Raw genomic sequence first — 22,774 nt, 5'->3', positions numbered from 1 at the left:
TTGATATATTTTAGTCTCATAAATAAGTATATTTTTATAAAATTAACTTATAATATCTTATCTACAAATAAATTGTATAACTTATAGAAATAGATTATTTCATAAACTAATAATTTAATATGGAATTTGCTTAATTTATGGTTCTAGTTTTTCCTAAAGAACATGCTTAAGTTGACGAACTTATGAAGCTAATTATAAAATATTATTCAAGAAAATTAACAAATAATATTATATTACTTATTAAGTAACATTTTTACTAGTTACATAGTAATTTAATATTTAATTTCTTTACCCAGTAAATTTAATTTCTATAATAAATATAAATTAGTTCAATATAAGTTCAGTGTTCATTTATTTGAATATCACTAATAACCAATCTAGAAAATATATCTCATTATTGATTTAAGATGAAATTGTTTGACTAGTTATAGTTGCTTGACAGAACATAAGTAAAACAAATGCGATTAATAAAATTTATAAACAATAAAAATAATCCTATACATTGAGTTATTATAATTACTAGTTAAAATTTAGGAACTTATATTATGAAATTTTATTATTAAATCATGAATTTATGTAAATACTGCAAAGTTATGTCATTCATTGAAAAATATTTTATCATGTTCTATAAGTACGCACATATATGAATTTGACTCTATCTTAATAATCTAATTTGTGATTATATTAATACACAAAATATTTTATCTAGTCATTCAAACTTGATAATAATAATTGCTCTTCAAAAGAGATCTTCTGCAAATAAATCATTGTGCTAAAGCTGCACAATTTATGTTGTATTGTAGAGATTATATACTTCAGGGTATTTGTTCTTCATCTTGTAAAATGCATTTCGTAGTTACAATACTGTGAATTACGGTAAAAGTTCTTTATGTATATGTTTCCATGACTGGCCATACTTAAGTGCTTAAAGGAGAATTTCTATCTGTTCGAACGAAAGCAATTATTTGCCAACCATTTTGAAAAAAAATAAATACATCTAATATAACTAATAAAGCATTCATAAAATTAATGTTTATTTGACATAATAAGTTTCCCCTAATATCAGTAACTATAAAATAACCGTATCTCAAAAAAATATAAAATCATAATAAATAAGTATATTTACGATATCATTATGATTTTCAATTATACATTTTAACTGCATTTCATTTTCGATAGATAACTAGACATTAATAATAAAACGTAATAGTTCTTACTTTTAGTGTTCTGAGTCAAGTATACTGGCAATTTTTTCATATCATAGATTATTCAAAATATATAAATAAAATATGATTAGCTCCCGTTCTTATGATTACTAAATTTAATATATTACAAAGATTTCAACTTCTCCAAATTAGTAAAAACTGTAAACTTGACAAATTTTTATTATTAATATATCTTATACCTATATTTAAATTTTATTCTATAAACAACCTGTATTTCTAAATTGTAATATTATATAAGAAAACTTTATTCATTTTCCGATTCGTAAGTTTCTAATTTCTTCCAATATCAATAATTAAGTATATTCAACGCTATTTTACCTAAATTTGATGTCCTTGTTCGCGTTATACACACTCTAAGCAGCTTATATTGCTTTGTAGCACCCATGCAATGTCCCATCCAAAACGTGAATTCCCAATAAATCTTAAATATATTCTCCAAAATAAACAATTTAATGTTGCTGAAAGTCATCCAAAAATCGAATTTAATTTACATTTTTCATTCCTTTTTTGAAATCTTAAAATTGCTCATTTGCACTCTAAATATCTAAATCTGCAAGTAGAATTTGATCTGCATTAGACCCGAAATCCCCACCTTTCCAATGATTTCTAACAATTTCGATTTTGTAGAAAAATTCCTCATCGAAAGCGAAAATGGCGTTAGAATCCGTAGAAAATGGACCTTTTTAGTCATTTGAACCATCGAAAGCGATTGTGGAGTGAAAATTCAAATTTGAATTGAATTTGAAAATATAAATTCCTGGTGAGTATTTTTCATTCTCGTACGAATTAAAAATAGGAATAAGTTAGTTTTGGGTGTTTTAAGCATTGAAAAACTCGTCAAAGAACCTTAGGGTCTTCTTATTCTGTTCAAAAATTTAGGCTAGCTATTAATATTTATCCTGAAAGTCAAAAAATTCAAGATTTTAAACTGCTTATAGAATTACTTAGAGATGTGTGCGCCGTTCATCGTTCTACTCCTGCGAAATTTGACTGGATACTATAGATTGTATATTATCCATTTTTAAAAATCTTATTATTATATAGATATTGGTATAATATCCTAAAAAACGTCATGTAGAATTATATTTTAATATTATTATCTATTAATTATTATACATAAATTAACAAGTATACAATTTAAGCCATCCACAACTTCCGTCGATATCACTCTGCTTCTAGTATTCCTACCAACAACTGAATTTCTGCTAGGTCCCTTTTTGCATGCGAGAGCTCGACCTCGACCTCCAAATGCCGGTTTTCAGCGAACTTCGCAATCTACGAATCTGTCATTTCTACATAAATCCCGCAACCTAAATTCACCAGAACTGGTTGTGAGCGATCCCTCGTGGTGTTCAGGAAGCAGTTCGAGCCAATATGTGTAAGAGAATGCTGTGCAGAAATTTACATTGTGAGACTTGTCAGATCCTCTTTTTATTATTCTAATTTTGCTATTTCGATAGCTAGTGTCTGCATTACTGCTTCGTGTTAAAATGAGATGTCGGTATCCATTAGGAGTGGTGATAATAAATATTATTATTATTATATAATTATATAGTTATGTTATAATAAAAATGTACAGATTGGATATTTACATACCAGATTAGCATGTAGAGCTGGTAAAGAAGGCTATATTTGATGCTGGGGCTGGAAAGTTCGGTAACTATGATTCTTGCTGCTTTTAAGTTCACGGAAAAGGTCAATTTAGGGCTTTGGGAAATGCAGATCCGTTTTTAGGAAAATAGGATGTTCTAGAGATCGTAGATGAGGTGTAGTTACAGTGTATAGTGCAAAAATAATACATTCATGAAGTTCTAGCTGCGTTGCACACGGTACATCCGTACGAGGAGCCGGCCTATCAGTTCTGGAGGGTAAACGAGTTCTGATTTATATAAATAACTAAATTATACGGATTGAGTGATTAAAGAACTAAGTTTGATTTTTTTAAGGAGATTCAGCTGAAATAAGAAATTATTCTAGTAAATTTTAAATGCTTATTGAAGTCTTGGAAATAAAATAGCAATCATTGTAATAATTAAGAAAAAACTTTAAATCAATTACCACTCATGTATCTAACATCACATAACCAGATTAATTATTCACCCACCACACAAATAATTTAGTTCATAGACAAAATATCTAATAAGTTAACCCAGTTTATCGTAAACTAGCTCACATCAACCGCTCGAATAGACAATCTCCCTTATCTATTCAGTTATTTTATTCGCCAATGTATGCTAATAATCTGCCAAATTAACATATCTAACCTATAGTAATGGTTCACACATAAATCCCCCCAAAATTGAGTTAAACGACCCAAATCAACGCATTTAAAGCCATTATAACTAATATTCCCATTCACATAACTGAACTAACTTAAAATAACTTGTATCAGCCATCTGCCTAAATTTTACCAACCCTTAAATTCTACCAATTACAGCACAAACACCGCATATATTTCATACACCCAGACTAACAACCTGCTAGCATTTATTTAAAACAATCCATTCTGCCCAACCCAAATAAGCTGCACTACACTCTGCCCATTGTAACCTAATGATACATATCATATCATATCATATCATATCATATCATATCATATCATATCATATCATATCATATCATATCATATCATATCATATCATATCATATCATATCATATCATATCATATCATATCATATCATATCATATCATATCATATCATATCATATCATATCATATCATATCATATCATATCATATCATATCATATCATATCATATCATATCATATCATATCATATCATATCATATCATATCATATCATATCATATCATATCATATCATATCATATCATATCATATCATATCATATCATATATCATATCATATCATATCATATCATATCATATCATATCATATCATATCATATCATATCATATCATATCATATCATATCATATCATATCATATCATATCATATCATATCATATCATATCATATCATATCATATCATATCATATCATATCATATCATATCATATCATATCATATCATATCATATCATATCATATCATATCATATCATATCATATCATATCATATCATATCATATCATATCATATCATATCATATCATATCATATCATATCATATCATATCATATCATATCATATCATATCATATCATATCATATCATATCATATCATATCATATCATATCATATCATATCATATCATATCATATCATATCATATCATATCATATCATATCATATCATATCATATCATATCATATCATATCATATCATATCATATCATATCATATCATATCATATCATATCATATCATATCATATCATATCATATCATATCATATCATATCATATCATATCATATATCATATCATATCATATCATATCATATCATATCATATCATATCATATCATATCATATCATATCATATCATATCATATCATATCATATCATATCATATCATATCATATCATATCATATCATATCATATCATATCATATCATATCATATCATATCATATCATATCATATCATATCATATCATATCATATCATATCATATCATATATCATATCATATCATATCATATCATATCATATCATATCATATCATATCATATCATATCATATCATATCATATCATATCATATCATATCATATCATATCATATCATATCATATCATATAATTTCATTTCATATAATGTAATCTAATAGCCCCGAATCTGACTCATTTCGCCCGTCTACAACCCCCAAACTTCCCCAAATAGCTCAAATTACACCAAATCCTCCCAAAAACCCAAATTTCACTCACTAACGCCATATTTTGACCACACGGTCTTTTCCAGCGCTCGCGCCGAGCTCGCCCTGGAGACTCCAGTCAACGCAGTAAACCTCGTCCGCGTGTCCTGGAAGTTCCCGGATCATTTTCCTCTTTTTTACGCTGAAAAGCATGCAGGTGGAGTCCTTGCTGCAGGTGATGAAATAGCGCGAATCGGCGCTAAAAGCGACGCGGTAGACCTCGCTGGCGTGGTTGTGGAACTTCGCCAAAAACGTTCCATCTGCGCCCCAGAGGCGCACGGAGCGGTCGAACGAAACGCTCGCAATCGCCGTCCCATCGGGTGAAAAACAGGCGTGCGCGACCGCCTTCACGTGCCCTGTGAGCTTTTTGACGAATTTTATGTCCGGTTGAATTTCGTAAATAGAAAGTGTATGATCGTCCGAAGTGACAATTAGCATTTCTTTCCTATTCTACAGTAGTTTCAAGTACGTGGCGAGTTATTTTTCGGGCGCGAGGGCCTCAAAATCGGCCAAATTTTTGATTTCTGGCGCAATTTTGCGGATTTCGGGCCTGAAGGCCTCAAAAAGCTTCAGGAGGCCGAAAACGCCGAATCTGCAGAGGTACCACTGGCTGGTCTGCACGGAATTGCACCAGTGCGCGTGCCGGATTTCGTGCAGCAGCCTGAACGAAATCAGGTCGAAAATGTACACTTTGCAGTCCTCTGAGCTGACGATCAGGTGCGTGCCGCCGCAGCAGACGTCCGTGACGCATTTTGAGGCCGAAAAAACGACCTTCAGGAGCGCTCCGTTCCGCGACCACTTCTTCACTGAGCCGTCTTTTCCGCCCGTGAAGAAGGCCTGGCTGTCCGGCTGCCACGAAATGGACGTGATCCAACGATTCATTGACTTTTTGACGTTAAATCCGCCGATTTGGGTCCAATTTGCGGTCTCAAAGACTGCCAGGACGCCGTCGAAGTCTGCTGAAGCCAGGAACTGCGAATCTGGCGAAAATTTTAGCGCCAGGACCCAGGCCTTGTGCGCGTCCAGGATGCGGACAGGCGTGCACGAGTTCGTGTCCCAGATCCGTATGGTGGTATCTCCGGAGCCAGAAGCGAGAAATTAGGAGTTTGGGGAGAACTGGAGCGCCAGAACGGCCTCCTCGTGGCCCGGTAGGTCGTTGGAGCAGCGCGACAGGGCTGTGACCTTGTGTGCGGACTGTGGGACGGCTGTTATGGTTAATTGGCGCTCAGCGTTCAGATTGAGCTGCTGTAGGCTCGAAATAATGGGGGCGGCGTCGATGTAGAACTCGTAGAGCAGCTGGTTGTCGGAATCCTCGGTGAGGTCATTAAGGAGCATTTATAGGTCTTATGGTGTCGTATTGGCAGGTAATGTTAAATTTTGTAGCTGCGGCATCGGGTCGTCGTTGACAAATATGTTGCAAGTGTAAGACGTCATGTTTGAGGAATGGAAAACAAATTATAATCTTGTTTATTATATAATATTATATTATTTTGGAATTCAAATAGTTCCTTTAAAATTATATATAATAAATAAATAAATTATGTGTAGTCTATTTTGAAAATGCTGGAGTTGGATGAGTTCACTAAACAGTTTTAGCTAGCATTTTAACAAATTATCAATATGGAGCTACCGTACGATCCAAGTATGTTGCTAGAAAGCTATTCTCAGATCGAGGAGTAGCAATAAGTACGAATAGATGAGTTTCTCTGCAAGAATCTATCGCTATCGGCGGTATAGTTAATGTAATATTTTACCAACACCTACAAAGTAACTTATTCCCCTCCATGGCCGTAGGAAATCAAGACACAAGTCCTACAATTGGTTAAGAAAAACAATAACCTGCTAAACTTCCAATAGCTTTGCTGCCATATCATAGCCAAACTCAAGCTGGAAGACAATAAACTGTACAATTTATAAGAAATTAAGCTTCTGATTTAACGTAATATCAAGCCAAATGACCATGGCCAAAAGTCATAAGCTGATGGGGTAAAGACTGCTAAACATCAGATAAGCATATCTGAAGAAGCTCAAGATCAGCAGCTATCAGACCAGGAATGCTTCCAGCTGCTGCGAACAGATGCCACTTAGTTGCTGCAGGAAATCGGGAGCCTGAATCACCCCCTAATACAGTAAATCAAATAGGGATCCGTCTAAAAGGTTCAGGAACACGCACAGTCGACCAGCAGAATTGTCTTCTACAACACAGTAACACCGCTGCATTTAGCGGTATTTTTCGACCAGTTTGCCCTGGTGAAGCTTTTGACCGACAAGTACGCAAGAATTCAGGCAATTTAGTGCTACACCGCGCTCACCCTAGCGGTCATTTTTGACAGAAGGGAGATTTTCGATTTCCTGGTCCCGTTTGAGCATTCCACCGTCGTCATAAATCAGCATTCGTTCCTCAACTTCGTCCCGCCAAAATCGACGCAGTATTTTATTGCGCAGTTCAGTGCCAACGCGTACTACGCGAATCAGTTGGTGCCTTTCGAACACTCGTTTTCATGCTTCATCAGCAAGGCTGTGGAGGACAAACTTTTGCTAAAGATATCTCCTAAGCGCAAAGAAAACAAGTTCGATTTGGTGAGTTTTAAAACACTCGAGTACGAAAAGCAGATCGAGTATTAAGCATTTTCGCGTGGTTGGGACTTCATACCGCAGAGCAAAGCTGTGCCGTATTTGCAGTAGCAGATTCTGAACTACCAAAATCCGTCTCTGATCGACACCCAATTTCGCATTTATAGTCCGAAGGGTGTGACGAATATGACTCTTGCAGTGCTTACTTTTGATCTTAAATTAGTATAATAACTTGTATCGTACGAATCTGGCATGGCCAATTTTGGCGGTATCTGGAATCAGTTTAAAATTCCAAAAGGCTCTACAGCCAGTGATATTGCGGATGGCATTATTGAACTGCTTGAGGATAAAGACCCCAATATAAAAGATTTTTTGTGCTAATTTGGGGATATCACGGAAGGCCTGATTTAGTAAAAACATTAAGTGATGAAAAATATAGTGGCAACGCTAAAATCGTCTGTTGACATTCTGGTAGATCTTAATTTCATTAAAGAGAAGCTGTTTTAAAATGTATATAAATAATCACTGGTAAATAAACTTTGCGACCCGCAACTATTTTATGCAGACAGCAACTACACAAAATCAAATAATAAGATTACCTAGAACCAAATAAAATATGCAAAATTGCTGCTTAAATTCTGGAATCATGGAGAAATTAATTAACCACAAATTAGCATTGCTTAGGAGCCTGTTTAGAAGGCAATTTCAAGCCCCGAATAGCCAAAACCCTCTAAAAAGCATGCTAAGCAAACGGTTAGTTAAACAGATAAACGTCCAGTAGAGTTAGAAAAACAATCAACACCTACATCATAAGCAAACGAAGCCGCTATTGCAGAAATTATCAACTAGACAAATTTGCAAATAGAGCATACAATTTCGTCAGAATCGACGCCAATTAATGACGATAACGTAACACTAGAGATTAGTTATTTAATCACACTAATTGGCCAATTGGAGGTTTCCTACTTGCAGAATAATCCCGAGCTGTCCAAATAAGAATCCAAGCAGAAGCTAAATTCTGTACAGCGCGAAAATCAAATTCTGGAGAATTTTGCGAAACTCCAAGAAGTGGAAATAAAGAACCTTCAGAACGAGTTGGTACTGCTGCAAAAGCAGCTCAGCAAGTGATTTAATCTCTCAGACCATCCTCCTTTTGTTGCCCTGACCCGTGGGGTGCTGGTCCTTCCAGTCGTCCCAGTCCCTCGTTTCCTATATTTTCGCTGGGTCGTAGTCCTCCTCGTCACCCCGACCCTCCTCGAGCATGTCCTTCTCCGTGTAGCGCTTCCAGTCCATTTCCGGCTCAGGGTCCTCCTGGCCTGGGTAAAAAGTGTCAGTTCGCACAATTTTGTACTCCTTGTCATAGTAGCAGTCCACATCCGGGTTGCCGCCGCCGTAGGCAAGGTCCACCGTGCCCCAGTTGATGCTCTGGCTCACGTCCTGGTTGCACTGCTTCTGGATCACCGCATTGACGTCGTTTCCGGTAATCTGCTTCTTGGTAGCGGCCTTTTCCTGTTCCAACTTCATCAGTTCCACCGTGTCCAGGGGTACGAATTTGCCCTTTTTCTGGATGCTGCTGACCAGATTTTCGTCCATTTAGACCATTTGGATGGGCTTGGATGCATTCTAGAGCAGGAAAAGCTCGCGCTCTTTCAGCGCGTTCTCAGCCTCCCTAGGGTTGTTGCGCTCGAATTCAAGCATTTCCAGCTCCTCCTCCAGGAACCTTATCTCGCGAATAGCTTCAAACTTGGCATGGTGAACGCAGCTGCGCATTGCTGCTAGTTCCTCGCCAAGGTTGCCAGACAGGATTGTGTTCAGAGCGTTATCAGCCTCCTTGCGATATTTCTCCTCCTCCAAAATCAGATTGCGCTTCACATCGCGTGCACGCGATGGATCCAGCTCGTTCGCTAGTAGCTTAATCTAATCACTGGAGTACAAATCCAGCAGCAGAAGCAGGTCCACGTAGGCGCGCATCGACTCTAGCGCGAGCTGGACGGACTGCAGCCGTGTATCTCTGGCCGTGTAAAAGTCAGAGTGGGCTTTGGCGATAAGGAAGTTTGAGAGCAGGCATGCGAGCTGGTCCTCGTTCAGCTCATCGAATTCTTCGTTTTTTGAGAGCATTTAGTTCGAAATTGAGTAGGCATGCAGCTCGTTGCACTGGGCTAGCAGGGCTGGAATGAGAGTGAGTCTCTCCTCTGGTGACGATTATTTTAGCTGCCTCTGGACAGCGACGATGAGTAAATATTGCTCCATTGTATAGTATGTGGAGTGAAATTAATATTATCATTATTGTATACTAATGTGTTTAAATAAACATTTTAATTTTCCATTTCAATATATTTTCTATCCTCAAACTCTCAAAAATAATTGTCACTATTCAAAAAGCGAATAAACGTCATTTTCAAACTCCACGTCAATTTCTACGAAGTTCTTAAAGCGTTGAAAAATTTCCCTGATTTACCGCTAGAATTTCTCGCTAAAGATAGACATGAAATCGCTTCGATCTCCCTATTACATCTCTTTGATGGACTTGAACCGGTGCCCGTAGAGCTCCGCACGCTGGAGAACTGACAGCTGTACCAAATTATTTATAGATTTGGTCAAAATACACAATAGGCTACCTGCTTTGGCGCCCTCCTTCAGCATCAAATACACCCGCAGAATCTGGTCGACAGTGGCGGCTTGCTCCATCACTTTCGTCGATTTCGGAATCTTCTCGATGAAAATCCTTGTGAAAGCGTCATGGGATGATTCAAGCTCTTGAAGGCTGAAAATGAGCTGCTCGCTACAGATTTCCGAAAATTATAATTCTTTCAACCCGGACTCGAACTCAGTCTCAATAATAGATACTATGTAACTAATAAACGCCCCTGCCTACTAAGCAAATGTCTAGCCTTAAATATTTAGTAAGTCGGTCACCTATGATTAAATCAGCTATTTTATAAAATCTGGTAGTTTCTGCAAGCAGCTCAGCGCCAGCGCCCTAAAGTCTGAAACTTCCTCGAACTCGATTTTATGAAGACTACTGATGAAATTTTTCGCATCCCGCATGACCCCCACGAGGCCGGCCACTTTGGCCCTCTTGCGCTCTGCGATTACCGCCCGATAGAAGCTGTGCTAGAAGTCCTGCTGGTACCGTGAAAAAACCACAAAAAGCTCGTCATTATCGCCAAATTCTTACAACAACATCTGATTAGCAGATATCAGAAACTGGTAAATTTCGGTCAGGAGCTCGCAGGCGCTGCCGGCGTGGACGGAGCACGGGACACTCTAAAGGCGCCCATTTGCGCCGATCCTGAAGCGCTGCGGCTGGAACGCCTTCGTCACGCGCGCAAGCTCTGGTGTCTGGATTGGCTGCGAAAACACGTTTTTGAGGTATTCCGTTAAGATGGAGTGGAAAGTAGAATTGTGAACAGTTTCGGCTCCTACAGGTGCTGGGAAAAACTGCAGAAAAAGCTGCACAAACGCAGCGTTCAGGCACTGATCCAACGTGAGGAACGATGCCAGGTTTGGGAATCCCGGAAGGAGGGCCTTCACTTGACGGAACTGAGCTTCTGGGAATGAAAGAGCTGTTTGCGTCAATAAGAGCTAGGACAGTTTCTGATGCTCTATAATGAGCGCCTAGCTGCGGGGGACGATATCCTCGTTGTACACTGTGATGAAGGCGTCCAAAGCGCTAAATTCGGTTTTTAAGCTACTAATGTCCGTTTCCAAGTTATGTATAGAGTCAAGGAGCTGTTTGGTGGTTTCGTGAGCTTCTAGTAAACACATATTAGCGTATTTTCGCTGTACTTCCTCTAATGTCATTTTAAAAATTATTTATAAGGATATTATATGAAAATTGTATTAAATTCTCAAATGTTCATCCAGCGGCATACTGCTGGTTAGAAATAAGGGTATTTAGACTCTGAGTTGCTTGCCTCGTAGTTCAACTAGCCATTTTCAATAATTTCGATAACGGATAACCAGTTTATAGTTTCAGATTCAAAAAATGATTAGTTACGACTTTTAGATTTAGCGAATAACTTGGTTACTACTGTTGATATTTAAGATAAAAATTAAAATACCATTCACTTGTAGAAGCCAAAAGGAATTTGTAAAGGGATATTTAATGATGAAGAAGGAGTATTTATATGTGATTCAGAAAACTCTAAGATCAGATTTTTAAGTGGAAAAACGGGGATGACTATCAGTGTATGTGGGTCCGAGCCAGGTTATTTAGATGGAAAATTTCATACTGCCCGTCTCCATAAACCGTCCTCAATAGTTTAGTCACCAATTGATAAAACTATTTATATATCCGATTCGTAAAATCATGTCATACGCTATATACCTTATAACTCTTCCTAAATTTACACACTTTGTGGTATTCCAAATCGTCCTGGATTCATAGATAAAACTGATGAAGTATTAGGCAAACCTGCACAATTTAATAATCCTGGGTAAATAACTGTTCTTAAAACAGGAAATATTGTTGTATGTGATACTGGAAATAATGCAATTAGACATATTCATGTAGGTGCAAAGCTTGTTACTACTGTTATTGGAGAGAAAGGTATAAAACATTAATTAATAAAATTCGTATATAATAATAACTACAAATGCAATAGCATCAGTTTAGAAGGTAAATATCATGTATTTTGCTCAGAAAAACCTGGGAAGCATCAAATATTTGATTATTAAAAATCATTATGTTAACCGGAAGGAATTGCTTAACTATAAGACTAAGCTTTGCTAGTATCTTGTAGTAATGGATGTGTGCATTATATCAGCCCAGATTTATGCTAAATTTATGAAGTCAAGGAACTTGTTGGACTTATTAAACTAGGATAAATGTGTACCTTTAACGACTAAGTTGCACTTTGTGATTTATTAGGACATAAAATTTATACATTATCTATCTCTAATGTAGAAGTTGGTCTCAGAAATCAAGCGGAAATTAATATGAATTTAAATATTAGCAAAGTATAATAGTAGGCAATGAGTTCTAGGTAGTTATTTAATTAAAAAAATATAACATAAAAATTACTAGTATCTACTGTGAATAGATAAAATGTTCATTAAACATAAATAAAACAACCTGAAGTTTACCCATTTTCTTTTGAAAATATGTAACTTCTTTTAAATATAATGAGCGAAAATTATAGTGGAACTCAAACTAAAATCAACCATAAAGTACCTCAAAATAAGTATTAAACGGAAGAAAGCGGTTAAAAATTTTCTTTAGATGTATTGAAAGGTAAATCTACTATTACTGAATAAGTTGACTCTGAATTTAAAGACGAACGCGTTAATAATGAATTTCCTGTTAACTTTACTTAGGTTTAATTAAATTTTGAGCTTATTATATTTTTGTCATTAAATCAATCCCCAATAAACGACAAAGCGTATGCAATTTTATAATAAAAATTTATTTAAGAAATTCTAAATTATAACAGATTCTTGTTTGAAAATAAACTGATTGATAACTCAATTTCTGGTATTTTAACTGCAATTTCTACTGCAACTGGACCAGGAAAACTGGCACTTGCTGTTAAGCTAACTGACTCAGATAATCTGACAAATTTCTACTATAATTAAACTTCCAATACATTTTACAACGAATTTTAAGATCAACTAAAGCTTAGTATAATATCTTCTTACAATACCAATTAGAAGAATCTGAAATTTTCTATTTTTGACAATGAAGGTAATGCATTGGTATCCTAAGACTGCTAATATTTTAACGCTTAAAGTGGTGGTTTAAACCGCTTTAACGAAGAAGTAGCAATCGCAGAACTTAATTTAACATGTTTACTTCATAATTCTACACTTATTACATCGATTAACAACTATGATGTAGATATCGACGAAAGCCTAATATAAGGTAATTTCTCAGCCTTCAATGTATAGTTTTAGATTGAAATTGCTGGCATAGAAAATGGAAATGTCATCGCTATCTCCAAAAGAATGTTAATTGACTTCAATATTGCAATGAGCGATTTTATCAGCGAGGAAAAAATTGAATGCTATGGCATAAATAAAAACTTGAGGTAAAGGGTCAAGCTTGGTGTATTTGAGTGACGTGTTATTTTATATTGTGATATTTATACCATAGTCTACCGCTTATAACCGCTCAGACTCGAAACTTTCTTTTACCGGCAAAGATTGTTTTTAACACCTACACATTCCCTTAAAATTCAAAGTCAATAACTTCGCTGCCCTTAACCCAATAAATTTATCACTTTGTCATTGCACCCCTATCCAAAACAGCAATCGCAAGCAGCCCCAGAAGCAGCACCTGCGCACCACCGACAAGCCATGAATCGAACGGGGTGACCTCTAGAAGCGAAAAATACAAAAATCCGACCACCATCACATAGTCGTTCTGAAACAAGCACGCTAACCCAACGAAACCTACCAGAAAAGATGAAATCTCGCAAAATAGCATTTCTGCGTTCTCCTCCTCCCAGACCGTCTCCCAGACCGCTAGCTCGAGCTCTGCAAAGCCGAAAACGAGCGCCAACACGCCGAATCCCAGTGCGCTGAACGCGAGCATCGAACCTTATCGCCTCCCCCGCCAGCCGCATAGTGCGAAGCCGGTGGCTAACATGAAGCCGCAGCCTGCCACAGCTACCGACGCAATCCCTATCCTGTTGAAGTTTAGAGCAAGCGCTGAGGCGAGAAAAATGTTCAAAACCACGCAAATTGTGGTATTGGGGAGCGTGAAAACCGCCGGAAGCTGCAGCAGAACAATGAAAATTCCTAGTTCCCGCGGGCGCAGCCTGGCAGGCCTCTCGATGTAGCTGAAGCTCAACACAGCTGCTAGTACCAGAAATGATGGCATAGTATACAGAATTTTGAGGGCGTTACGCCGCTCCGCGTGCCCCATTTTTGCTATGTAGACGTCTACGTCATTTCAGGCGGCCCTGGTAGAAAACGCGCTCCGCAAGCTACCGGAATGCCGCACGCTTGAGCGTGTTCTCGGGGTTGATTAGGATGCGGCTTCCGAGCAGGTACTTGTTCAGGTTATCGCGAGGGATTAACTCGCTGATATGCGGCTGCTACGTGTCCTTGCACTCTGCGAAATTCTGTAGAATAGCGCTGGTGATTTCGGCCTTGCCCAGCTTATAGTAGGTAGGGAGATGCATCCAGTTGTCAATTTAAACTGACATGTAGTCTACATCAGCGCCTAGATAGCGGGCGATGAATTCCGATAAAAACGGCACTTTGGAGAATGCTGGGAGCCGAACAGGCGGGTCTATGTTGAGGGTGGTACCAAAGTGGTTAGTTTACGACTTTCGCTGTTTTTGTATTATGGGTTTCTAAGCGCGAAGTCCTGGATTGATTACAGCATTAAATGGCTTGTATGGGGATACCTAAATACGGCGCAGTGCAGGTAGCTCAACCAGCTGGGAAATGGTGCTGGCCATTTTAACAAATATGCATAACTATAAATGAATAATAAGTAACTCATTTGTCAAAATTAAAAATATTTATTCCAAACGAATCTCCAGCTACAGCGCCCAAGGCACCGTTTGCTGACAATGCTGAACAATATATACTAGACTGACACTTTAACACGCCTTTAAGTGAATTGCTATCCAAGTCAAAAATTTTCATCATGTTTCCTCCGCTACCTGCTCCAAAAATTAAACGGGGCTATGCTCTATTAAATTTACATGTATAAATAAGCGTTGGATTATTTTGTTATTAGTTACTAGATTACTTTTAGCTATCATCAGAATTTGATGATTTTTCAACTTAGTCTTGCCTGATGAATGAATCATTTTTCATTATTGCAGGTGATATTTATCTATTAAAAGGTAAATTATTAGTAACAATTATTTCATTATCGGATTCCATAGTTAAGTCTTGAATACTTATTAATTTTTACTTAAGTTAGCGTAGATCGTATACTTAAAGACAATCATTTGGGCGCCAAGATCCAATAAGTAGTTTACCGTCTAATTCATCAATGGAATCACCACAAACTTAAACACTATGAATGGATTAAACAGGCTAACCAATACGAAGATCCCATATTTACACAATATTATCCCAACCTCCAGAATACAGCACAGATGATGTTTAACTATCATAAGCTAATCCAAAAATTCTGTTATTATGACCACATTATAGTTTTTAAGTTTCCTTATTGGTAGCATCATCAAATATATGAACTATTTAATCTCGTCCAGCTACAGCAAACTAATTACCTTAATTATTATATTTTATAGTATACAACTCAGTATTAAGCTTTTAGTGATCTATAAGTTAACCATGATAGTTCCAAGTGCACATACTTCCATTTGACTATACAGAAACTAATTTTGATCCTGTTGGACCAAAAGAAATTCCAGTCACTGGTTTAGAGTATGGAGAGGTAAGTGCTTTATTAATTGTTGGGGTTGGTACTGAATGAAGATAAACACTCCCATTCGAACATCCTTACGCTATATACTGCATATCAGGAGAAAAGTCTATTGACATAGTTTCTTATTAAGAATCATATATATTTCTTGCAACTCGTACTTTACTCATTATATATCGTGTAAATTAATGTAGACATAATACAATTTACGCATAGACTGTAATAAATAATACGTTAATACATTTATAAAATTTTTCAATATTATCGTAATACTTATATAATATTGTTCATATCAAAATAAATCAACCACTCCATACACAAAATGACTTATCTTATTTCTGAGCTTTAGTTCTTGTAAACTAGCCCAATTGATATCAATTACTCAAATCCACTTTAAGTTATTACTCAAGAATAATTGGAAACTTTAGTTGATTTTGTACCCTAATAACCCGTTCGTAATCCGTAGATCGTAAAACTAGCTTGCTTCTCGAATAAAATACTATATATTGCCAATGAAACTTTTGTACAAACTTGGTAAGATGGTATTATAACGAATTCTTATGACTTAAAGGAAAAGATAATTAAAATTTTCCCTACCCCAAATGGCATCTCTGCATTGTCTGAAGATAATATCCATATTATTGAGTATAATAAAGTTTAAAAAATTCATTTCCAAGCTACTGAAATTCTTACGTTTAACAATGAAATTTATGCTAGAACACCAACCAAAATAATAAAAATAAACAAGAAACTTGAACTCCTTACAACTTCGAAATTACGCTAGCCACAAATCACGCAAAGTCTCATTTTCGGCATTAATCACCATAATAGATTATCCTGCTATGATTTGAAGAATAATTGCCGAGGTTATCTTTAATAAAATCTTAAAATTTCTTCTTATACGATTTATAATAATATAATAATTTGTTTTACAAAATGTGAGAAATTGCTAACACTGGGTATTGAATTATAAGGCTAACGTGTAGTTTTTAAAATTATAGGAAAGTTATCTGCACCAATTTGGATGTAGGGTGCTGCGATTTAGGAAAAATGCAAGATTAAAATCGTAGCTGGAGAACTAGGAATTGCTGTTATGAGGGCATAAAGTGTTGCCTGTATTAGCTATATAGAAATTTTAAGTAAAATTAGTAAAAAGGAAATAGAAAATTATCGCTTTTAATTTGACGTTTGTCAAGAGGTTATAGGGCGTGAAGGAAAGGAAGTAGATGCTGCTGTTGTTAGCTCAGTAATATAAGGTATTGGTAACATAATTTAAGGTGAGAAGCCTTTTAAGGACGAAATCGAACTTTACTGTAGTATTTTCAAGTAATATTAAGAAAGATATAATAATGCATTGTATAATCAGTGTGGTAATGAGTTGTGCTGCTAAAATGAATTAGAAGCTGAATTAAATTTAATACAAGACAGCTATATATAAAGTATATAAAGTGACATCCCTGAAAAGTCTTAAAATTTAGATTTCAACAAAACCGTATTTTCTGATTTTTGCTTGAATTTTGACAGCGAAGACTATGAGAAAAGCCGTGCAAAATGCATTTAAGAGCTTAAAGACGAGCTTTTACAAGAGAAAAACAACTAAATCCAATAGTTAAGCACCTCAGTTAGCAGAAAGAGGATCGTTATGGAAGATTGCTTTTACGGCTTTGAAGCTGGTTTAACTTTCTAAGATAACTAGATTTTGGAATCTATTGAGCCCCAAAGTGATCCACTCGCTGAAAATACCCCTAAAGTAGTTAAAAAGGTGGTCATCATAAGAAAAGTAATTAAAAAAGTCATCAAGTCCAGCGAGAAAACCGAAAATTAGTAACCTGCAACTAATAATCTGAACACTACAGATACAGAAGCTGTTCCTAAGCAACCAGCTAAGAAACAATCACTTTAACCCAGTAATATGGAAATTAAGCAAGAAGATGCTCCAGCGCCAAAATAACCCTCAAAAATCAAAAAAGTAGCTGCAATCAATACAGTAGTCATAAAAAGGCCCAAAAAAGCTCAAATAGAGACCAAAAGCGAAGATTCTGACCCCATCGAAAACGACATTTTATCGACTCAGAAATCTTCCAAATAGCCTGTCGCGGCCCAGCAATACCAAAGCTAACCTCTATAATTCCTCTAGCAAAACGACACCCAAAGCCCCCTAATTTTAGCTCAAAAAACTGCCAAAACAACGCAAAACCTCACCTAAACTACCAGAAACATCACTTCCGACGCGTTACAAAACTTTAAATCTGTCGCTCAAACTCTGACGCAAAAAGTGTAGCAGAAGACGGAAGAGGCCTTCCCACAACTTTTCACTTCACCATTTTAATTCAATTTCTAGGAGTCGAACCCACACAAGAAACTTTTTACATCTCGCCAATTTGCCCCCGACAGCTAAGCCGAAATCAGCTACGAAACAACATCAAACTCGATCATGAAAGGCATCAAAACACTCGCGCTGGCGCAGTTTGATATTTTCAATCAATATGCGAGGTTTCAGGAAAATTAGCTGATGCAGGAAATCGTTTTCAAGATTAGAAATCAAATTCAACTTTTCGCTCCTACTTCTCAAATTTTCAAAGACAGATTTATCGTATTTCCTGCGAATTTTGATTTTCCGTTCCTTTTAGCGTATGACACGTTTTAGCACAAGTTCGTTTCCTGTAAAATAATGCCAAAATTTATGGCAAACCGCGAAAATTAGCTCTTTTTCAGGACTTTAAAGCACGATAATTTGCTTCAGATTTTCACTTTCGCGGAAACTGAAAATTCGTGTTTAATTTTTACTGAAAAAGCGCCTCAGATTTCGATTAAAACAGTTCTTGAAAATCGCATTAAGCTCTTCAAATCTGAAAAAATGATCAAAAATGTAGCAAAGCAATTATTATATGTAATATAATACTTAAATAATTTAAAAATAATTCACAGAGAACTTGATCCAAATAATATATTATATGATATATAAAATAATTAAGTTAAGATTTTTTCTACGGGTTTTATTCAATAATATAAGGAAGAAGTATAATATTTACAAACCTGTTATCAGCCGCCAGAAATTATTTGTGGGATTGCTAGCCATTCTAGTAACGTATGGGCTATTGGAACGGTGATTTACAAGCTCATTGAGCTTCTTTTCATTGACGAGCCTCTCAATCTCTTCGAATTTGGCGAATTTTCTTCAGATTGCGATTTGAAAAGCTGGTAGGGCGAGTAAATCAGCTAATCTACTGCAAATAACGCAGTTTTGATAATGAACTAGGTTAGCCAGTCTACAGATGTTAGGGTTCGTGACGGCATGGCTGTGATTTACAGTCTAGAGGAAATGAATAGCATCATGCCAATTTACAACGGTAAAATCGAAATCACTAGCGCCTTTGGAAAACTTCCCTGGCAGGAAGAAGTTGAGGGCGCGCAGCGCGAAGGAGTGTACGTTCTTGATGCACTTTAGGAATTCGTTAGTGCTGAGTGCATCGAGTTCTTAGAGGCATGTTGGGTCTTTGATTTTAGCAATAGGAACGATCCATCTAAGATGTTGGAAATGGACTGGTTTAAGGATGAGTGAAGATTAAAAATTGATAATTTTTATAAAAACGAAGGCGTATTAGATATAAACGTGGTAGGTAGTAAAACATACTATATGAGAATTATATTTTAATCGTCCATTGTATAATGTTTCTATTACTCTTAAAATATGTTTAAGTCAATTCATTTTTTCTACCATTTACTAATCCATAAAAAATCAAACTTCATTTACCTTTTTTAAATACATATAATACATTATCGTAGTAAAGCTTTCCATAAATGGCTCCCCTAACTTCAATGTAAATTGCAGAATCATTCCTGTACAACTTTTACGAGAGTACTTTAACTGATCTACCATGCTTAAATTAGCTATTTGTATCAGATGCAACTATCTAATTTTCAACTCCAATATCAGAAAAAAAATAATATAAAGTTACGAATTTTGATGATATTTCTGTTGGAATGAGTTAATTTCTATTGAAGTATTGCAAGAAAATAGATGTGTTGTAATGGAGCTAATAATGTGTTGGTGATGGTATTGTGATAAAAAGTATCGTGTAATATAAAGATATTAGAGACGATGTTGTTGTACTTACATCTGAAAGCTTCTATTTAATTTAGTTACCAATATAAGGTGCATATGCAGTTAAAGGTTACATATGTTAATTAATGAAGTGATATTTGATGGTATTAATGTAGCCATTGGTCTATTATTATTGTAGGAAACTCCTTTATTTTCTTAAGGTTTATTTAATTATTCATCCTGGTATAATAATATCCGGCACGAAAGAATTTTAATACTTTATTGCAATTGTAGACACTATAATTATTAAAAAATAGCCAATATTGGGATTTGAACCCAAGACCTCGACATTACTAGTGTCGCGCTCTAACCAACTGAGCTATACCGGCATATCTGTGTTAATATTTATTATAACCAAATATATTAAAATATTACAATTTACTATTTAGGTATTAATAAAATTTAAATTTGTTAAAACATTCCGTTTTAAATTTACTTTTAGGATTGCCAAATCAAACTTACGTAAGACTTAGGATTATTGTAATATTTTTACTTACAACCATACTAATTAGATTATCGAATGCATATATTCCATCAAAAATATTAGATGTATTTATTTTTCAATATAATAAAAATTGAACATTATTAATATGATAAGAGTTGTTCTAAATATTAATAACATATAGTCAATAATACTATAAACCTTACTATATTAAAAATATCACTAGAAAAGTTATCTTGATTAACGAAATATTAAGATTCCTATTAAAATCGCTATTCCTATGCTAATACCAACAATCTAGAATATTATATTACTCCCTATATCTAAATTGCATCCATACCAATTAAAGAATTCTTGTTTACCAGATAAGGCTACATATATTGGTTATTGTTTTCGTATTATATTTGCATACGCTATAATACGATCATAATATGTTTTTTATGTAGCATCGTTTCCATAAATAATCCCAGTGGTTTTTACACTGCAATATTATAGTATATTAGGTGATGGAACAATTTGCAAATGAAATGAGAAAAACGTTGTCCGAGATGTAAAACCATTAATTTATGATGTGAAAATAAGATCTAGCTCTTAAACTTTTCTACTTAAACATTATTCTGTGTTATAAAAGTTTATTATGACACATCCTCCTTTAATTTAGCTTACAATAGTTGCAAAATAGTCAATACAGCTGAGAGCTAACGGCCCTTAATAACTTGTTTCCAATAGGATATTTCCATTTAAATCGTAAGATGTTAGATAATAAAACAGATCAGCAGTAGTAACTTCATGAAAGCTAGGAATCGGATGATCGAATGACATATCAACTCCTCCACGTGCGTTAAAATCGTCCTTCGTCTGTTTTAGTATTGCTGCATGGAAAACTCCCATATTTGTTCTAGCAATAGCATGTTATCTAAAAGTAACAGGCATAGAAACGCAATCTGGATCCGTTGAGTACTTATTATTATCCAAACCTATGTCAACATATCTGGACGCGATAAATACATCTGGATTTAAATTTAACAAGCACTTTGTGTTGCTGCTTTCAATTATATCAATTTGGGCTCTAATTTGATACGCATCAGTTATAAAGACAAATGAGACCCTAAGATCCCTATTTGTTTCAAACTCAGTAAAGAAATCTTTCATACTCTGCTTATCTTCATCAGTTATCAAAGTAGATAGTTCCTGCTTGTAAAATGTTATTTAACTATAGTCATATATCCCTGTTGAGCTGTAATATTCATTTCCGTCACTACTTCCCATAATACGAATTTACTTCTACTAGTTATTTGATGCGAATCTAAAAGTTATGATAGGATTAGTAATTTCACATAAAAGAGGCATTCCAGTCATTTATATAAATTCTTATCCAAATGAACGGGAATATACTAATTTGAGATTTTCCCAACAAGCTGATGTATTTAATCGTACAAGATTGATTGTTTAGATCGGACCTTTAACTTGCAGTGACCCTGCTAGATTAATTTAATATGAGATTACATTAGTTTTAAAGATTTCTGTAAAAGTAGATATATCTGCTGATAGATCAAATAAGATAGAGTTATCAATATCTTTTTTAAAAATGAATTTAGTCTCAGTTTTCTTACCATTATAGTTTAGTATTGCAATTGCCTCTATATTATCAGAAGCTTAACATAGAGGCTCACTATCCACCTGGGGTTATAGAATTAAACTGATAACTGATTATTATTCTCTCCCCAATATCTAACCAGTTTATTCAAAGCAGGTTAATGTTAAAATAATGATTAACATTTTAGTCTCAAAGTAAAGATACAATAGACTATAAATATAATGTATATATTTAAGGAAATTAATTTTTGAAATTACGATATAATATAAAAATTAAGTAGTAGTTTTGAAAATTAAAAATTATTGAATAACATTAACTTTAACTAATTACCAGAAATATAAATTTGATTTTTATAGTTTGCATAAATATACAATCATACATAATAATGTGGAATTAATATACAAAATATGTAATAAATTTAATTTAATAATTATGTTATAATAAATATATTTAACAAATCAACTAATTCTATTTTCAAATTTTGTAAATCAAATAATACTTTTTACAAATCTATTCTACTAACAAAGTATTATTACTTTTTAATTTTAAATTAGATAAAATTGCCGAATATAAATCTCATTATATCATGTTTTATTATCAATATATATTATCATTTTTTGAGATAAGTTATTCTTATAAATTAATATTAATCTAATCTTTTTATTATTTATTGTCAAATTA

At 34.9% G+C, this 22,774-nt stretch overlaps 16 protein-coding genes and 1 non-coding gene across 17 annotated transcripts; 6 read left to right on the top strand and 11 right to left on the bottom strand. All coding sequences in view use genetic code 6, as the record gives it.

Moving 5' to 3' along the window:
* Positions 1-739: 739 nt before the first annotated feature.
* SS50377_27948 (uncharacterized protein) lies at positions 740-976 on the bottom strand (the record flags this gene model as incomplete). The annotated part of the gene is made up of 1 exon (XM_067911727.1): positions 740-976. One exon carries the CDS (start codon positions 974-976, stop codon positions 740-742), a length of 237 nt encoding a protein of 78 aa, XP_067760749.1.
* A 498-nt stretch (positions 977-1,474) lies between these two features.
* On the bottom strand, positions 1,475-2,245 carry SS50377_27947 (uncharacterized protein; the record flags this gene model as incomplete). Its single annotated transcript, XM_067911726.1, has 1 exon — positions 1,475-2,245. The coding sequence occupies one exon, from the start codon at positions 2,243-2,245 to the stop codon at positions 1,475-1,477; it is 771 nt and encodes a 256-aa protein (XP_067760748.1).
* Positions 2,246-2,390: 145 nt separating this feature from the next.
* SS50377_27946 (Prefoldin subunit-containing protein) lies at positions 2,391-2,735 on the bottom strand (the record flags this gene model as incomplete). Its single annotated transcript, XM_067911725.1, has 1 exon — positions 2,391-2,735. One exon carries the CDS (start codon positions 2,733-2,735, stop codon positions 2,391-2,393), a length of 345 nt encoding a protein of 114 aa, XP_067760747.1.
* Positions 2,736-2,797: 62 nt separating this feature from the next.
* SS50377_27945 (uncharacterized protein) lies at positions 2,798-3,109 on the top strand (the record flags this gene model as incomplete). The annotated part of the gene is made up of 1 exon (XM_067911724.1): positions 2,798-3,109. The coding sequence occupies one exon, from the start codon at positions 2,798-2,800 to the stop codon at positions 3,107-3,109; it is 312 nt and encodes a 103-aa protein (XP_067760746.1).
* Positions 3,110-3,213: 104 nt separating this feature from the next.
* On the top strand, positions 3,214-3,783 carry SS50377_27944 (uncharacterized protein; the record flags this gene model as incomplete). Its single annotated transcript, XM_067911723.1, has 1 exon — positions 3,214-3,783. The coding sequence occupies one exon, from the start codon at positions 3,214-3,216 to the stop codon at positions 3,781-3,783; it is 570 nt and encodes a 189-aa protein (XP_067760745.1).
* A 1,251-nt stretch (positions 3,784-5,034) lies between these two features.
* On the bottom strand, positions 5,035-6,459 carry SS50377_27943 (Notchless; the record flags this gene model as incomplete). Its single annotated transcript, XM_067911722.1, has 1 exon — positions 5,035-6,459. The coding sequence occupies one exon, from the start codon at positions 6,457-6,459 to the stop codon at positions 5,035-5,037; it is 1,425 nt and encodes a 474-aa protein (XP_067760744.1).
* A 126-nt stretch (positions 6,460-6,585) lies between these two features.
* Positions 6,586-8,727, top strand: SS50377_27942 (uncharacterized protein; the record flags this gene model as incomplete). Its single annotated transcript, XM_067911721.1, has 1 exon — positions 6,586-8,727. The coding sequence occupies one exon, from the start codon at positions 6,586-6,588 to the stop codon at positions 8,725-8,727; it is 2,142 nt and encodes a 713-aa protein (XP_067760743.1).
* A 9-nt stretch (positions 8,728-8,736) lies between these two features.
* SS50377_27941 (TAP42-like family protein) lies at positions 8,737-9,849 on the bottom strand (the record flags this gene model as incomplete). The annotated part of the gene is made up of 1 exon (XM_067911720.1): positions 8,737-9,849. The coding sequence occupies one exon, from the start codon at positions 9,847-9,849 to the stop codon at positions 8,737-8,739; it is 1,113 nt and encodes a 370-aa protein (XP_067760742.1).
* Positions 9,850-9,966: 117 nt separating this feature from the next.
* On the bottom strand, positions 9,967-11,403 carry SS50377_27940 (uncharacterized protein; the record flags this gene model as incomplete). Its single annotated transcript, XM_067911719.1, has 1 exon — positions 9,967-11,403. One exon carries the CDS (start codon positions 11,401-11,403, stop codon positions 9,967-9,969), a length of 1,437 nt encoding a protein of 478 aa, XP_067760741.1.
* Positions 11,404-11,454: 51 nt separating this feature from the next.
* Positions 11,455-13,659, top strand: SS50377_27939 (NHL repeat-containing protein; the record flags this gene model as incomplete). The annotated part of the gene is made up of 1 exon (XM_067911718.1): positions 11,455-13,659. One exon carries the CDS (start codon positions 11,455-11,457, stop codon positions 13,657-13,659), a length of 2,205 nt encoding a protein of 734 aa, XP_067760740.1.
* Positions 13,660-13,816: 157 nt separating this feature from the next.
* Positions 13,817-14,467, bottom strand: SS50377_27938 (Transmembrane domain-containing protein; the record flags this gene model as incomplete). Its single annotated transcript, XM_067911717.1, has 1 exon — positions 13,817-14,467. The coding sequence occupies one exon, from the start codon at positions 14,465-14,467 to the stop codon at positions 13,817-13,819; it is 651 nt and encodes a 216-aa protein (XP_067760739.1).
* Positions 14,468-14,489: 22 nt separating this feature from the next.
* Positions 14,490-15,008, bottom strand: SS50377_27937 (uncharacterized protein; the record flags this gene model as incomplete). The annotated part of the gene is made up of 1 exon (XM_067911716.1): positions 14,490-15,008. The coding sequence occupies one exon, from the start codon at positions 15,006-15,008 to the stop codon at positions 14,490-14,492; it is 519 nt and encodes a 172-aa protein (XP_067760738.1).
* A 40-nt stretch (positions 15,009-15,048) lies between these two features.
* Positions 15,049-16,119, bottom strand: SS50377_27936 (WD40 repeat protein; the record flags this gene model as incomplete). The annotated part of the gene is made up of 1 exon (XM_067911715.1): positions 15,049-16,119. The coding sequence occupies one exon, from the start codon at positions 16,117-16,119 to the stop codon at positions 15,049-15,051; it is 1,071 nt and encodes a 356-aa protein (XP_067760737.1).
* Positions 16,120-16,271: 152 nt separating this feature from the next.
* On the top strand, positions 16,272-19,511 carry SS50377_27935 (Kinase; the record flags this gene model as incomplete). The annotated part of the gene is made up of 1 exon (XM_067911714.1): positions 16,272-19,511. One exon carries the CDS (start codon positions 16,272-16,274, stop codon positions 19,509-19,511), a length of 3,240 nt encoding a protein of 1,079 aa, XP_067760736.1.
* A 239-nt stretch (positions 19,512-19,750) lies between these two features.
* Positions 19,751-20,149, top strand: SS50377_27934 (uncharacterized protein; the record flags this gene model as incomplete). Its single annotated transcript, XM_067911713.1, has 1 exon — positions 19,751-20,149. The coding sequence occupies one exon, from the start codon at positions 19,751-19,753 to the stop codon at positions 20,147-20,149; it is 399 nt and encodes a 132-aa protein (XP_067760735.1).
* A 160-nt stretch (positions 20,150-20,309) lies between these two features.
* SS50377_t20129 lies at positions 20,310-20,383 on the bottom strand. The gene has a single exon. It is a non-coding gene; the product is annotated as a tRNA-Thr (tRNA).
* A 332-nt stretch (positions 20,384-20,715) lies between these two features.
* On the bottom strand, positions 20,716-22,275 carry SS50377_27933 (uncharacterized protein; the record flags this gene model as incomplete). Its single annotated transcript, XM_067911712.1, has 1 exon — positions 20,716-22,275. The coding sequence occupies one exon, from the start codon at positions 22,273-22,275 to the stop codon at positions 20,716-20,718; it is 1,560 nt and encodes a 519-aa protein (XP_067760734.1).
* Positions 22,276-22,774: the final 499 nt, after the last annotated feature.

The sequence above is a fragment of the Spironucleus salmonicida genome, chromosome 8 (assembly GCF_000497125.1).
Source record: "Spironucleus salmonicida strain ATCC 50377 chromosome 8, whole genome shotgun sequence".
In the NCBI taxonomy this organism is placed as follows: domain Eukaryota; phylum Fornicata; order Diplomonadida; family Hexamitidae; genus Spironucleus; species Spironucleus salmonicida.
The sequence above is the reverse complement of the archived record's forward strand: the minus strand, read 5'-3'. Positions and strand labels throughout refer to the sequence as shown.